Source organism: Schistocerca americana, chromosome 1 (assembly GCF_021461395.2).
Source record: "Schistocerca americana isolate TAMUIC-IGC-003095 chromosome 1, iqSchAmer2.1, whole genome shotgun sequence".
NCBI classification, from domain to species: Eukaryota; Metazoa; Arthropoda; class Insecta; order Orthoptera; family Acrididae; genus Schistocerca; species Schistocerca americana.
In genome coordinates, this window is record NC_060119.1 from 699193341 (window position 1) to 699211357 (window position 18017).

The following is an 18017-nucleotide window of genomic DNA, read 5'->3' on the forward strand; positions in this document are numbered from 1 at the left end:
CAGCACCCTTCCAGTTCGCCATGGGTGGGCCACTCGGCATAAATGGCCCATACATCGCGCTACCCTGGCGTCGTGATCGCGGACAGCTGTCCACGATTATACCCAGAAAAACTCTGCATTAACGCAACATGATTTTTCCCGTTGGTCAAATTCCTTTTCCTCCTAAGCCACAACATCCATTACTAAAGCTTCCAATTCAGCAAATCACTTACAAAACCACTAAATACTGCGAATTCCACCTACGCATCAATTGCAGGCATTGATTATTGCAACCCCACATTTTTGCACAAATGCCGATCAAGATAATAAGTAAGCCTCTTTCCAGCACGACCCCCTCATTCCCTCGCTACCCCATTGCTACTGATACACCTGCAGTTCTTTGGAATCTTTCCTGACCATTTATTCTTTTTCTGTCCATGCCTTCCGTTTTTTGTAAGCGATAGTTCCTTGACTGGTTAACTCAATGCACAAAGCTATGAAAGAGAATTGATTTGTTCTACCCCTGTAAGTTGATAAGAGAGGATAGATGACTTCCAGCTGTTATACCCCAGAGGGCAGCAAAGTTTTGTTGATATGAGGATATGTAATATGTTGTTTTATTGAGGTTATTTGTGAACAGGCAAGAGTTCCTGTGTGTGTTGTGGTAAGTGATGTTAAATAATCTGTTTTATGGTGCCACCCCAAAGGTCAGAGCAGAACCGTTAGCCATGATTCATTTTACATGCAGAAAGTTTCCAATTGATACAAAGTTTTGGAGTCGTTTAAATTCTATGTTATGTTACCACTGAACGCTTTCTATAAGCAGACCATGGTGCAAACACATGGACTGGCACAGCTGTTGCCTTGCGATAAACCAGTCATGCCCCGAACGCTACTACTTCTCTCCCTATTCTTTGTCTTGTCTGCCGTAATTAAGTCTAATTTTCATATGATTTATGTCATAGTTGAGTGACATAGTGCACACGAGTCTGTTAACCTTCGACTTTTCACCTGCAACTACAGCCTCAGGTAATTACTTACTACTTTTTCATCCACTGCAATACTTCCCTTTCATAACATAACTATCAGCTGGAGCTAACGAGATTAGTTCGTTGCTATAGGCAATAGTATTTTCCACACTGTACCCCACCCAGTAACAGCCACTATCGTATGTTATGAATACTTTCGAGGAACCCAATCCTACCATGTGCTACTCAACAGTAGCGGTTTACTATTTAATAGCTCTCACTGTGATGTCACTACCCCTACCAAGGAAGTGCTTGCACACTTTTCTTACACCCATAATGTGCAACTTCCCCCTCTCTTGTGGTATTTACCAGAGCAACCGATGGTACTACCGTCACTTGACAATTGGCCATCTCTCCCCAATCACTCACATTCCCAGCTGGTCCAGTCTTTAACTGACCTGGTAAACAAAGAGTTAGGGCAGATTATGCTAGACCGTGCCACCACGCACATCATCAAGTGGCACCACCACCAGTATCTCAGTCATGTAGTTATTCCTAGTTCTGTATGTACCCCTTTAATAATTATCCTAATTGGTTTATCACTATGGGTAGCATTTAGAAAAGGACTTTTTGCACAACTTAGGTCACCCCCTCCTGCTGTCCCTGAACAGCAGCCTCATGGGGAATACCATGCTTAAGTTGTCCAATGGGAGCAAGAGTGTTCCTTGCTGCCCCCATACTGTAGTAGTCCGGTAGGAAATAGTAGTGAGTAGAAAGCAATAGTAAATAAGTAAAGTACACCCAAAAGAAAAGGCATGGCCCTTTTTTAAGTGTAAGAAACAAAGTATGCGTGTGAAGTGATTCGAAAGTGTCAACCCTCTTCCCCCTCCCTTGTGATCTGTGCATCGCCCCTTCCGGAACCCACACTTATACGCTCTGGTGGAAGACGTAGTACACCACAGTGCGCCACTCCTAGCACCAACAGCTGATCGCCGCACCTTGCACCACCACTCCCCGCATCTCACAACACAGCTGCATCATCTGCCGTCGACCAAATTCTGTCATGCAAGTCTTCATCACCCAACGCAAGCATTGTCATACATTCTTAAACAGATGCAAATTTAAAAAAGAAAATACGTTTCGCTGTCATTCATAGCCTTTCATTCCTGCCATGGTGTGGCCAGGGAGGGGAACAATTTGGGGTCATACACATTAGCTTTAAAGTGAGCCCTCGAACGCTTAGAGACTGCTGGTGGCTGGCCACCAGCAAGAGAAGATGTGCCACGCTTCAATGCATGTCATCCACCCTATATGCCACCTACTCCGACCAAGGGTCCTCCCCACGGCGCCACCCAGCCACAGCAAGGGCCACCTGGCAGGATGGCCATTGCCGGGAGTCCTGATGCACCAGGGAGATAGGCATCTACTCCTTGGCATACGTGGGGAGTTAATGGCGCAGGCATCAGTAGAGCGATCCCTGTGTTGTCAGGGGGCTACAACCAACAGGGTACATGGCAGCCCCACCACAACGGACTGGCTACCGTGATGGATGCTAGGTGCAATAAAGTCCATGGTCGTCGCCTCTGCAAAAAGCAACACTGCACAGTGCATAGTGGAAATTGCACTCAGGAACGCATCCTCGCCCAAGAGATGGAGAATGAGTGGGGCGGCAATGCGATGACGATAAAGCTGGCTAGAGGTCTCAATGCACCATGTAAGGTGCTCTTCCCCAATTGGCTCGCTCTGCGGAAGAATTTGGAAAGATGGAGGTCAAACCCGAGAGGGGACCATCACATATAGGCCGAACGTTTGAAACTCCTTTTAGTCACCTCTTACGACTGGCAGGAATACCGCAGACCTATTCTAACCCCCGGAACCCGCATGAGGATCATAATGAATTCCTCATGCAATACCACACAGTTTCTTGTAAAAATGGCATCAGTTGTACCATATTTCTTTAACTGCTGATCATACCACACCACACAGCATTCTCTTTCCTCATTCCCATTTGTGATTGTACTTTTAGAATATTCTTCAGGTGGATGGCATTCAACAGAAGTACAACACATTTGAATTGAGTCCTCTGTTTTGAAACTGCCAATAAAGAAGGAACAATCTTCTTATAAATCCTCGCAAGTTTGGATACCATTCAGTTAACAATAAATGACCCAAAAAGAAAGAACTTTTCAGCAACAGGCTATATCAGTTTAGCTACTTGAACTAAATACATACAACACAGCTTTACAATGCCATACATATGCAAAAAAAAAAAAAAAAAAAAAAAAAAAAAAAAAAAAAAAAAAAAGAAAAAAAAAAAAAAAAAATTCCATTTATCCTCTCTACTGTCAACGAAGATAACAGTAACAAATGAAGTGCAGGGCCTTCCTTTCTTTTTGCAGTGTCACACCATTGTCAAATGCACGAGTATGGATTGTGCTGTGAATTAGCCATCAGCCAATTAAAAATGGAGTAGATTTACTTCTGTAGACATTGTTCACAACATCAATTGACATTAGTTTCAAAAATACTGTCTCTGAGGGTTCATTAGGTTCCAACTGGACAACAATAATAATTCAGTAAAAGCAAGTAGTAAACTGAGTAAAGTAAATAATGCAGTGGAATGGTCTCTCCAAAGACACTGGAATACTCAAACTAGCTTCCCAATTCAATGGTATTTGTTGCTAATATTGAAAAAATAGTTTCAGTTGAACTCTAATTTACTCCAATGTAATGCAAGACAGACAAGTAATTGCTATGTAGTCTTTGACTCCTTACCTAGGTTCAGAATTTTGGAGCTATTATTTTCGATGAACTCCCCTCAGACACAAATTGAGAATCCTTATCAATTCAAAATAAAATAAAAAAACATTTTTTTAAAAGCCAAGCCTACAAGTTATCTGATTATGTAGAGTCTAGAACTTTTATGATCTCTATGTGTGTGATATGTAGCAAATGTCCATGTAAATTAGCCTCTGTTCTTGTAAGAAAGATATAACTATTGTTCTTTATTAAATAGCAATGTGGTCACATAATACATGAAGCTAGAAATGGAGCTTTGAGCGATAATGAACAACTTAAAGTAGTCTAACAGTAGTTAATGTAGCTGCTTCACTTTGTTAAGGGGAGTTGGAATGCCCTATCCCGACGATGTTAAATTTAGTGACTTAGCTTCCCTGTATTTCAGGGCCATTGACATGAAACTTTTATAGGCCATTAAACTGTATGTTCTGAGTTTACTGAACTACAATAATTGCATTTCAGCCACTGCTTTCAGAAACACAATTTTTTAATTATACAGTTAAAATTTTGTGTACTTTTTTGTACATTGTCCTAAATAATTTTAATTATACATAACATTATGATCTTCTTTTAGTTCAGTACACTCAGGATATGTATGTTATTACTCCCTCAAAATCTGAATATTCTACTCGAAGTGGTTTCTGAGATTTACGGAAATATACAACAGTTTTTTCTTCTTTTCTTCTTTCTGGACTCAATGGCCAACTATACTGCATACTCTGCTTTATCAATGTGAACCTTGTCCATCTGTTCAAGTTCTCTGATGCAGTTTGCTCCAGGATTAATTCCCATATGCTGTAGCACTTTCACCCTACCAATGTTGCCATCATTAAAAGCAATAACAACATCACTGACCTCCCACTTTAGTGTTTTCATTCCAACAAAAACATTTTTTGGTAAGCGAGTCCATATAAGATTATTGAACGACTCATTGGGATTTTGAGTCTGACCACTTCTTCAGTAATTCCGGATTTGTCAGGTCTCTGTAAATCGGTTTTAGAATATCCATGACTGCTGCTGGGATGGAATGTTTATAGCTGTATGAACTGTTTGAGTACTGGGCATTGTGGTAATTGCACCATGAATCAGGTCCAGGAGGGCAAAGGTGGTGTACTTGTTTTTCATCAGTTGACAGTCTGTGGAAGAAGGTAGCCCATACCACCTGCTCCATTTTCAACAAATCACCAGTATTATATCTAATGGCCATCCCATAATCCTGCTGTAGTTCATCGATCACTTTGCCTGTCAGCCTGCCTCTTACGGTTTTACCACCATAAAGTTTCTTGTCTCTCAAACTTTGTTTCAACTTCCTCAACCTGGTGCCCATCCCCTTCTAGACATGACCAACACATTCCAGTTTTGTGATAATCTTCTAACCAAAAGGCTGAGCAGCTATTACACTGTTATATGCTTTTGTGTCTCCATCACCTAAGAATTTAGTGTAAAAAAACTCCCCTTTCGTTCACAGATCAACTAAAAATTTCAATAGCTGCAGAGGCCTCCCTACCACCCCTTGTTCCTTCATAATTTCTGTCACAGATATGCCCTTCTTCATTCGCTGATTTACACTTATAACAATGTTTAGTTAAAATCTGGAAACCTATTACCTTTCTAGTTTCCACACTGGTCATCGTACAACAGAATTCTTAGAATTGTAGCTGGGCTTCTCCCAAGTGCCATCAAACGCTACTAGTACGTCAGACATACCATCATTTATTTCAACAGCTTCGTTTGCAGCATCCTTCATTGACTCACATGCAACAGATTCCACAGCAGCTCCAATAAGCCCTGCATACTTGTCGATTTTACAAGGTGGGTGTGGCATATTCATCTCGGCACACATTGTTTCTGCTGCAGCGTGTCCTTTGCCAAAAGCTCTCAATCCATAAAACCACCTAACATTTACTTCAAAATACTTATCTTTACACTTATCAGAATTCCAAAATGAATGAGTATATTTACAACTGGCACAATTAATGGTAAGTTTCCTGGCTAGTCCGTTTGATACCTCACTGTCTTCAAGTAAACTAACTGGTCCTCCACATATTTTACAACACACACATTCACCTAACATCCTTGTTAGGATGTGTAAATCTATCAGAATATAACCTAACCTACCATTTACATCACTTCCGTTTTGAAAAACTGTGCATCACAACATTTTATTTTAATCTTCGAAGCACTAATGGGTGTTTCTCTAGATACTGACGAGTTTGCCTGTATTTCATTGTCTGTAACTTTGCATGCCACATGTTGAACACAATGTTTCCCTTTATTCAAAAATCTATTACCATGAAACCCACATTTCTTAAAAACACTTCGTTTTGGCATCATACTTTACTTTTTGAGAGATTTACTAATCTATTCGTCACTTTTCCTCGGAAAAACGTTAGCACTTCGACATACAACACGTGTTTATACTACGAAATGATACGATACTGTTTCTTACAGTGCTACTAATACAAACACGCAATTTAAACTTTATAACACAGCAACCCACAGCCTTCTATATATATAAAAAAAAAATTAGCGATTGTATTACATCTTGAAGTAATGCACATAAAAATTTTAACATTTTCAACCGGTGTAGATTATATTTTAAAAAATAAAATAAAATACTTCCCATGTGAGTTTATAAGTGATATATGTATCATTTTATTCGGAAAATTGCAAATTTTACAATGAGATAAAAACCTGAAAATGTGGAAGGGAAAAAAAAAAAAATTTCACATTTTCGGATTTTTATCCCCCTTAATGCACAGCTTGACTGAGTCCACCAACCTAGAGGTTCCCCATGATCGTATTTATGGAACACAATGAATGAATGAATAAAATCTACAAATGAATGTAGATGGTCAACAATAAAGACTGTATTTACACAAAAGTCAATTGTATTTCTGCTACATATAGCAGGAGAACAAAAAAAATCTTTATTTTCCCTGAAATCAGTAAGCATATAGAAAATTCACAAATTTCATGACACATGCAAATAAGTCTCCTACTGGTTTTATACAGTAAGAGTCATGCTTTGACCACCCTTTCAATACTGATAAGTTATACTTAGCAATGATGGGGTTAAAGTTATACTTAGGTACTATTTACAATGTAAGCATGATCTGAGGATAGTCGCTAGTCAACTGAAACTGGTTATCATCTAGTTGTAACTACAGTACATTGCAATCAAGACTATATTATGAGAAGGAAAGTTGCTACTCACCGTATAGTGGAGATGCTGAGTCACAGATAGGCACAACAAAAAGACTCTCACAATTATAGCTTGCAGTCATTAAGGCCTTCGTCAACAATAGCCACACACACACACACACACACACACACACACACACACACAAACACACACACGAAAACTGGTTTCAATTGAATGAGACTGCAGTCGTGTGTGTGAGTTGCATTTGTGTGAGCATGTCCGTATGCGTGTCTATTGTTGACAAAGGCCTTAATGGCCAAAAGCTATAATTGCAAGAGTCTTTTTGTTGTGCCTATCTGCGACTCAGCATCTCTGGTATATTGTGAGTAGCAACTTACCTTCTCATAATATTGTTACATTCCATCCTGGATTTTCCATTGTTTGCAATCAAGGCTATTTAATTTATACATGGAAACAAGTAGTAAATATTAAAAAATGCAAAAGTCTAAATTCAGTTGTCATCAGTATCATGTACCTATCTTTAAATCACTTACCTGAATTTCTTCAAATCCAAAAGTACGTTGTTTTCACAACATTGTTTTATGTATTCTGTAGAAAATAGCTCACCACCATCCTCTAAATCTTGACATTGCCTTGCGAAACAAACAACATGTTCCCCTTTTGTTTCTACCACAATTCCACACCTCTCCTGAAAAAACAATTACCATCAAACAGAAAGATCCCAAAACAGTGAAGATATTATGAAAAGCACACACACATTTAACATGACACCATTTTTTTTGTGTGTGGGGAAGGGGGGGAGGGGCATTGCGAGGGGCAGGTGCAGCATCTGAGCAGGACTTATAGAGTCATTTCGACTGAGGTTTTCAAGTAGTCTCCCTTGGTCGCCAGGTAAATGACGGAACTGGAAAATCCCTCTCTAGTATTTCCATTAGGATTCTCTTTGCCCCATCCCCAGTCTACTGGGATATTTGGCTCATAAGATTGAAGTTCTGCAATGGGTTGCCTAGCTCCCCCAAGGGCGAGGTGCTTCTCTTTTGTTTCTATAAATATGGATAGATCACTTGTTGTTTACCACCACTGGATATTCAGATTTCCTTTTCTGTCTTTATTACTAATTTCAATACAGATTAGTACTTCATGACATGGCATACCCTCAAATTCGTAACGAGCACTGTCAATAAGGCAACACATGCCAATTTTGAAACAGGATCCAGTGTTATCCAACTCTGTTTATATTTCTTTGACATGATGGTGATTTGAACCATGTTTCCACAAGGATCTATCACATCCTTACAGTTGTTGCACAATAATTCGTTAAGACATGGGATGGTGCGAAACAATGACAACACTCAGCTATCTAACACAAGAGGGTGAGGCACTAACTTAAAATAAACTACTGTATAATTTTCATTTCAAGCTAATGCTACACAGCCACAAAATTCTCCATCGGTGTACTCCAAAAATTATTACTACATTTTTCTCTGTTCTGTGTGTAAATGAGTTAATCAGATAGAACAGAAAAAATCCTACACCAAAATTCACCTTCTATGTTATTTAAAGAATTTTTTTGATCCTACATTACCACCACCACCATACAAATGTTCTCTTCTTCAGTCACCTACATGACCCAAACAAATAAATAGCATTAAATACCAGGCTATGTTTCATTTTTCAAATCCTCTGTGGTATTTTATCTGCTTGAAACAGTATTGTCTTACATTTTGGAAGAATATTAAGTCTGAGGACAATTATTCATTTTATTTCTTTCTACTACAAAATGAACAGGTTTATTTACATTTAAAGCAATTGTCAGCAATTGTTATCACTGCTTTATTAGGCATTGCCACAAGAAGCAAACTCACACCGTATTCAAGACTGCTTTATTGTGACAATAAGCAACACAGCTATTTTGAATCCACTACATCTAAATCAAAATGACAGCCTCAGCTTTGTGGGTAGTTATAGATGTGGATGACATTACAAAGGAAAGAAAAATTGTGGACAACTGTATGATCTAGTTGCCAAATACCAAAAATTGTGAATATTCTGGTCCACAGTCCCCTCCTCCACCCACACACAGCTTTATGATAATCATACTGAAAACAGGTAGAAAAGATATTTTAGACCTAGTTATAAATATACCCAATCTTTCTGAGAGTATCACCACTGAGAAAGGGATTAGTGACCACGATGCTATTAGAGAATCGATGGTCACCAAAGGCAAATAAGCCGTCAGGAAAGATAAGAGACTGTTTGTGTTTGATCAAACTGGAAGGATCACTATCGAACTATTTATAGGATGAAATGAGAGCCCAGAAGAATTGTGGCTAACACTGAATGCATTTACAAAAGATGGTGAGGATCCACCCTGTTTAAGTATCATTTGTAGCCTGTTGTTTAAGCAGAGACTGCTACACTTTTGCTTTTTCAACACTCTCTAAGGTATTCTGAAAAGTTGGGTAATTAAAATATACTTCCTATGCAAGAAAAGTGTTCTACTAACTGTGAGAGTGAACATACATGTTAATCACCAATCATTAAATAAATAAAAAGTGTGTGGCTCCATTACTTCTGGACAGGCGTTCTAAATTAAAAATAACTTTACCTGTATTTGAAAGTTCTGTGACAAGGTAGGCTGCGAGCTCCTGGACTTGGGTTTTAGGTTAAGAACTTTAGGGTGCCCCAAAATGGGTCAGGTGTGTACTATACATCAGACGCTGCTACCAAGGTATCTGACTGTGTGTGGCATACACACAAGGATTTTTTAGATTACGCAAGTCTCCATCCAATCCAGATAATGATAGCAGTAGGAAACCCAGAAGTGTAAGACTAATATGGAGAGAAATGGCCCCCGTAAGTGAAGGTATTAATATCCCAGTGGTGAACTGCCAAAGCATTTGCAACAAAGTACCACAGTTCGAAATGCCCCTAAAAAGTGTTGAAGCTCACATAACACTAGGTACAGAAAGTTGGTAGAAACCTGAGATTGATAACAGTGAGATTTCTGAGCAAAATTAAAGTGTATATTGAAAGGATAAGCTGATGGGGAAATGGAGGCAGTGTATTTGTCCCATTACACCATGAATCTAAAATCCACTGAGATAGAAATTGAGGCTGCCTGTGATACTGTTCAGGCAAGACTCAAGATCAGGGTTGGTCATAAAACTATAACTGGATCCTTCTTTCACCCACCAGACTCATCTCTTGATGTAACAAAAAACTTCAGAGAAAACCTCAGTTCGCTTGTAAGCAAGTTCCCCAAACATGCTGCAATCATAGGTAGAGATTTAAATCATCCAACAATCAATTGAGAAAATTACAGTTTTGTTAGTGGTGAACATGCGAAAACTACCTAGAACAGATAGTTTGAAACCCCTCATGATGGAACTATATTGCATCTAATGGCATCAAATAGACCTGACCTCTTTGAGGATGTCCACAACATCAAAACTGACTATCAGTGATCATGGTGCGGTTGGGGCAACAATGATTACCAAAGAACAAAGGGCAACTAAAACAAGTAGAAAGATATACAAGTTCAGTCAGCCATACAAAAAAATCTGTAGTGTCATATCTCAATGAGGAACTTGAAAATTTCAGCACAGGGCAGCAAGAGCATGTAGAGGAACTATAGCTCAAGTTCAGGCGAATTGCTGACCACGCACTGAATAGACATGTATCCAGTAGAACAGTTCATAATGGGAGGGAACCTCCATGATACACAGTTGCTGTAAAGAAACTTCTAAAGAAACAGAGATTACTGCATAATAGGTGTAAAGCAAAGTGTAGCGCTGTAGGTAGACATAGGCTGAACGAAACACATTTGAATGCCAATAGAGCAATGCATGAAGGCTGCAATAACTACCATAGCAGAATATTGTCAAGTGATCTTTCACAGAGCCCAAAGAAATTCTGGTTGTATGTAAAGACTGTTAGTGGCACCAAAATTAGTGTCCAGTCCCTAGAGAATGATACACAAACTGAAATTGTGGGTAGCAAAACAAAAGCAGAAATGCTTGACTGTTTTTAAATGTTCCTTTTCAAAGGAAAACACAGGAGTATTGCCCCAATTTAATCCTCGTATCACTGAAAGGATGAGTGAAATCACTAATAGTGTCAGTGATATTGAGAAACAGCTGAACTCATTAAAACTGAGCAACGCTCCAGGGTCTAAAGGAATCCCTATGAGATTCTGTACTGAATTTGAGTCTGAGTTCACCCTTTTCCTAACTATGATCTATCATAGATCTCACAAGTAAAGAAGTTGCTGGAAGAAAGCCCAGGTAACACTCACATACAAAAAGGGTAGTAGAAGTGATTCGCAACACTACCGTCCAGTACCCCAGACATCCACTTGTAAAATCTTAGAACATATTCTGAGCTCAAACATAATGATGCATTTTGAAGAGAATGACTTCCTCTGTGCCAACCAGCATGGATTCCAAAAACAATGATCATGTGAAACCCAACTCACACTTATCTCACATGACACACTGAAAGCTTTGGATGAAGGCTGTCAGATAGATGCAGTATTTTGCGATGGGACCACTGCTGCTCATGTTGTATATGAATGATATTGCAGACAATATTAATAGTCTTGATTCAATAATTTACCAACAGCTGTATGTATTGTAGAAATTTATTTTATGAACTTCTTATGCGCTACCAGTTTCGGCATTACATTGATGCCATCTTCAGGCCCCACATGTCATAGTCGAAAAATCGCTATATACGGAAGAAGCCATATAACTGGAGTCATGAATCAAATCGCTATGCAACAGCTCTTGGTAGCCAGGCGACACAGACTGTGTTTCAGCCCATCGCAGGGGCCACCTTCAGAGTGAACATATGGTTGACTGCTGGTGGTATCACATCTACCAAGGTGTGGCAGGAGGTGTGACAGTCTCCTGCCACACCCTGGTAGAAGTGACGCCACCAGCAGTCAACCATATGTTCGCCCTGAAGATGGCCCCTGCGATGGGCTGAAACCGGTTGGCACAAAATAAACAAAAAAATGATTAAGACTGTTTTCTTAATACTAAGTTAATTTATACTAATTGCTGTTATTCCACAACCATGTTGTCCAAATATTTTAACTGACACTTGGATATAAATGAATGTGCTTTAAGTGCCTATAATTTTGTTACCAACTTGTCCGTGTATTCATCAACAGTTGCAGATTGCTTTACGAATTCTGCCCGATTATCTGTGTTTATCCACTGGCTAAACTCAATTTCGTTGTCAGCATCTTTGTAAACTAATTTCTGTTTTAATAATTCTGACAGTTTGTCATGACTGGAACAATTATCACAATGATTAAGCATCACAGTCACAGTTCTCAGAGTCACATACAAGAAATTTTATAAGTTCTTTGCATGTTTCTTCAATGTGTTCTGCATCCAAAAGCAGTTTTACATTTTGGTGGATAACACACAGACAAACACTGAATGAGTGCCGGTGGCACCAGATAAAATACGCCACTTCAGTGTTAGGAAACAAAATTTAGAAGACCAATGTTAACGTTTAATTTCTCCCATTTAAAACAAGAGTACAGTTCTCTTAAGTTGCAAAGAATGAGTCTTTTTAGCATATACACATTCTTCTGAATTCTAACTTTGTCTTTTGCTTCTGGTAACATTCAAGTATATTCATCACTTTGGTAGAAATCAGTGACAGTCTTTAAGACTTTAACAAAATTCTTTTAGGTTTAGGAATTCATAAAACGCCCATTTCTGTTTTCAGATTCCTTGCTTGTCAAACCACATACACACTAACATTGAATTCTGACACTATGTTTCCTCTTGACCAAGAGGATGGAGCTAAAGTTTTTGAATTTTTCAGGTACTCTTACACTAGGCACTTGGATTTTATTAACAATATCATGGCATCACAATCTTCGGCTTTCTTGACAATTTCATCATCAAATTTTTCTTCTCTAAGGTCAGAATCTTCAATACTGCAATCAAATGCCTGGCACACTTTTCCTTCCCAAATACGCTTCACTTTTCCTAGCTTCTTTTTGTCAAATGAAGCCTTGCTGTGTTTAGGAATGCAGTGAAGTTTTAAGAAAAAGCACTCCAAATCATGTAAAGTTTTCTTTGCGTGCTCAATACTTTGACTTTTTAGTACTAATTCGTGAAATGTCTCCTCCGGGTCATCTGCATCACTTTCATTTCTATCACTGATGTCAGTTTTCTCTTCACAAATCTTACCATGTGTTGTGCACAGTTTTTGGCCTGCTTTTACATAGATTCTTCTAACACTTAATGATTTAGATAAAGACAAGCAAACTGACCTTAAGGATCTTTTAACTATATATGACGGTAGTATCTGTTCCCGAAAGAACAGTTACCATAGATGACCATGCAACTTTGCTAGAATAGAATGATAATTAAATGGACACCCTAGCTGCAACCAGGTGTTGATATACTTAATTGGGGGCTGGGTTGGGTTGTTTGGGGAAGGAGACCAGACAGCGAGGTCATCAGTCTCATCGGATTAGGGAAGGATGGGGAAGGAAGTCGGCCGTGCCCTTTCAACGGAACCATCCCGGAATTTGCTTGGAGCGATTTAGGAAAATCACGGAAAACCTAAATCAGGATGGCCGGACGCGGGATTGAACTGTCGTCCTCCCGAATGCGAGTCCAGTGTCTAACCACTGTGCCACCTCGCTCGGTTACTTCATTGGGGACTTGTTGAAAATGTGTGCCCCGACCGGGACTCGAACTCGGGATCTCCTGCTTACATGGCAGACGCTCTATCCATCTGAGCCACCGAGGGCACAGAGAATAGTGCACCTGCAGGGACTTATCCCTTGCACGCTCCCCGTGAGACGCACATTCCCAACATGTCCACACCACTACATTCGTAGTGCGCCTAATAGATGTTTGCCCATCATACTCATTAGTCATGGCAGATTAATCTACCAAGTCCCGTACGAGTTCGGGCATACCGTGTGTGTTCGCACAAGAAGGTCAATGGCTGGGAAGCCATATTTTAACTATATATGTAGTATCTGTTCCTGAAAGAACAGTTACCGTAGATTACCATGCAGCTTTGCTAGAATGAAATGATAATTAAATGGACACCCTAGCTGCAACTGAACTCGTACGGGACTTGGTAGATTAATCTGCCACGAGTATTGAGTATGATGGGCTCCCTGCAGGAGCACTATTCTTTGTGCCCTCGGTGGCTCAGATGGGTAGAGCGTCTGCCATGTAAGCAGGAGATCCCAGGTTCAAGTCCCGGTCGGGGCACACATTTTCAACATGTCCCCAATGAAGTATATCAACGCCTGGTTGCAGCTAGGGTGTCCATTGAATTATCATTTCGCTCTTTTAACTATTTGTCTGTGTTTTTTGAAAGGATCACAAGTTCCTTGACGACTTTCAAAAACTTTATCTGTGACGTCCACATACAGTAACACTTTCTTGATCTTGTGGAAAGCATATATTGGATCACATCAATATCAAATCTTGTTCATCTTCACTTGGCTCTTCTACTTTTTGTAGAGTTTTGACTAAGGTATAGGTTATCAAATGACATGGTGTTTTTAGTAGTTTTTCAACATTGTATGAATTCACGTTTTCCACTGAAATTAACTGAGCACTAATTCACTTAAAACATAGTTTATACAAGTGGAATGAAACAGCCACATCACAAACATATACAAACTTTCTCACAGAAAGACAAAAGAGAAACTGAGGCCAAATAAACTAATTGTTGCATGCCAGTTATTCTCATCAACGAATTTTCACAATTGTTACATTTCTTTCATATCTATAAAGGTTTGAAAGAAGCTACTACTGTCTAAGAACACCTTTTTACTAGTGTGAGCAGGTGATTTGCTGAACACATAAATCACATAGATTACAGTCTTTAAAAAATAACTGAATTAGTCAAATGAAAGGAAATAAATTTTTCACACTTAAAGTGAACTGGCCTGGCTAGAATGAATTTGATGCCCTTGCATCTGAGGCAGGGAGTGGATGAACTTACTTAAGATGACCCTTTTCCACACAACAAAAGATATTTTGGTTTCAGATGTGTGTGTCAACTAGCAGAAGACCCATTAAAATTTTTATTTTATTAAAAAGCTTACAATCTAGGGGATTATTAAAGGCCAAAATCAGGTTCCCAGCTCATTGGAGAAATGTGATATAAACGTTTTTCCACATCCTCACAATTTTTCTGAAGTCAAAAATTGACATACATTAACATTTTTTAAAAATTTTCTTTGTAACTTTATTGCTTCAATAACTGGGTATCTGTTAACTATATGTCTTAGTTAATGTCTGGAAAAAATTCCGCATCAAAAGCTTCGTAAACACCCTCGTTATGGGCATTTATGTAGATAAGTGCCATTTTGCATTGACATTCTTGCAGAGCCCAGTTATCAGAATATCACTACATTTACAATTCAATATAAAATAAAGTCGTAGTCTCAGACCAAAAAGATTTTGCAGAAGTTCCTATGTTATAATTATAAGCAGATGTGCAAAGTTTTGTGAAAATCTGAGACAGAGAGCTACCAATCCTTGAATTATTGTGCGTTTTGGCATGGAATGACCCCTGTCTGACCATCCTGACTTTGACTTACCTCAAACATTTCGGGCAGGTGTTGGGGTAGTTCCTTCAACGAGGACACGGCCAACCACCTGTCTTGTCCTGCCCTTTTATTATTATTATTAAGGTGACAGTTCCAACATCATTGTAAAATGACGCTTGGACAAATAAATTACTGATACAGCCAAGACATGCAAATACCCATTAAATTAGTCTTGTCAGTTCTAAGGGAAGTTGACAGATATTTTAATTGGGAAAATGAAGAAAGAATACATGTTAATGGAACAGACCCTAACGACCTCTGCTTTGATGATGATACTGTATTGCTTACATCTAGATAACATAAATTTCAACTACAAATGGAGCAATGTGCAAGAAAAGATTGCAAGTAAATCTACAAATAAATTACAATCAAACCACAACAATAACATATCACGAGTACAGAAGAAATGAGAAAAAGTTAATAAGAAAATTAGTGGAATAGGCAATGAAAACATGGAAAGAATTTTTTTGTATCTTAGGCAGTTAAGAAGCATAAGATACACACCAAAATAAATTTAATAATGGAGTAAAAACATGGAGTGCTTTTGGAAAATAAAACAGGATTTCCAAAACTTTAGCTCCAATGTGTTTGAAATAGAAAGTTTGCAATTAGTCTGTGTTGTCAGTTTTGAATCATGACAGTGAGGCACTTAGCCTGCTTTTACTATAATGTCTTTCAAAAAAACTAAAAGCTACAAGCAATGAATTACAAGATGCATGTTATCTCACAATGCACGAAAGGAAAACAAACAAATTGGCCAGTAAACACAATAGAGTCCAATATGTAATTATAACTGTAGTCCCCTAATGAAAATGAAATGGAGACCAGTAGGACACATTGCTAGACAAATAGAGTAGATCGCCCAAGAAAGTTCTTTGCTGAAGTCCAAGAGGGAATATAAGAGAGAGGTGATAATGAAATATAGTTTATGATGATATTAGAAAACATCCAGGACCAGCATGGATGCGAGTTGACAGAGGTAACGGCATATGATGATATGGAGAAAAGTAAAGACAAAAAAAAAAAAACACTAGGCCTATTTAAAAATTCATAACAACAGGTGTCTCCTTTCTGTTTGGATGTTTAAAAATTACTAAATGGAATAAACACACACACACACACACACACACACACACACACACACACACACACACACAGGCAGAGAAAGAGAGTCTGTAATTAAAACAAATAATAATACAAAGTAAGTTAGCACTACTTTAAATAGTGTCATGCATGGAGAAGAGAAATTTGTAATAATAACAAACCACGGTAGTTGTGCTAGTGCTTTTGGGTTAACATCAGCAGAAATCACGAGGGTGGTACACAAGAAATTGAGTATAACAATTTTAAGACTGCTAGTTTGATCATTTATTCTCAAAATGGGTGTACTGAATATCCCATTCTTGCCAATTTAAATAGCAAACAATGCGATAAAGATTTATACTGTGAGCATGATTCCCTCCCAGGGGACATGACTATTCTTACAGTTCTTTTTTTAAATTTTAAAGACAAATAATGCTGACATAATTAAGTCAGCATTGTTTACAAGAGAAACTGACCGCTAGCTGACGAGTCTCAATCAGTGTTAACTTATTGAAAGAGTAACATTTTTTAGTCGCCGACTCATCAATTCTAGGCTTTTACTTTACAATCAAAATTTTGTGTAGACATATATTGTAGACGGTAAAAAACACTTTCGTGACAACTCTAACAACATATGTGAAATATGTGTTTCAATACACACATCAAACACGATTAGTAATAATGAATACTTCAGTATTTCAAAATTGCCAATTTATATAAGTGTTTTGTTCTGCACACACCTGTATCATTGCTTTTAAAGCATCCCTTTCAGCACATTCGTAAATGTAGAATTTCATACGATGTAGGCGCACACCATCCCGATACAAAAAGAGAGTTCTGTTCACACATTTAGAAACCATTATGATTCATTATGTGAGCCAAGTCGTACGAAAAAACGTAGACATAAACATAAACAACGATTAAAAAACGAAATCACAAGTCCCGCTAAGAATTCGAACACACCCAATGCACTTCGACCACAACAAATACACTACACAGGCAACCAGCGTAGAAGGAGAGAGAACACACTTCGAGTATCGAAACTACTGTTGCCAAGATGATTGACTACTCCACACGCTACGTTTTGTCCGCTCACGTATCATCGGACGTGCATAGTCAAGTTGCTGTGAGGGGACCAGAATTTTGCGCATATTTCAGATGTGCCAGAAACTCAAACCTGGGGCGCAATTCACACCTGCGCATACAAATTGTAGCGTGTGGATTGGAAGTTGCCGCAAATATGGCGAGCGCAAGTGTGTGACTCGGGTTTATTAAAGTTGTTTGAAATCTGCTTTTGCATCTACCAAAATTACGGATTTGAAATACTTTCAATAATCACAAAGTAACTACAAACACTCTGACTCATCTGTTTGTTCAGTGTAGTGTTTCTGTCTTTACGTGCACAATGCCG

At 38.6% G+C, this 18017-nt stretch overlaps 1 protein-coding gene and 2 non-coding genes across 4 annotated transcripts in view; 1 reads left to right on the forward strand and 2 right to left on the reverse strand.

Moving 5' to 3' along the window:
* LOC124544910 overlaps nt 1-17562 on the reverse strand; it is a 177710-nt gene extending 160148 nt beyond the window's left edge. For both annotated transcript variants that reach the window (XM_047123657.1, XM_047123650.1), the window contains exons 1-2: nt 17347-17562; nt 7446-7600 (exon numbers count right to left, since the gene is read on the reverse strand). In XM_047123657.1, the coding sequence (XP_046979613.1) occupies nt 7446-7600; nt 17347-17466 (275 nt within the window). In that variant the 5' untranslated portion in view covers nt 17467-17562. The remainder of the gene's footprint in view (nt 1-7445; nt 7601-17346) is intronic.
* On the reverse strand, nt 13622-13696 carry Trnat-ugu. Its single transcript has one exon. It is a non-coding gene; the product is annotated as a tRNA-Thr (tRNA).
* On the forward strand, nt 14097-14171 carry Trnat-ugu. Its single transcript has one exon. It is a non-coding gene; the product is annotated as a tRNA-Thr (tRNA).
* Nucleotides 17563-18017: the final 455 nt, after the last annotated feature.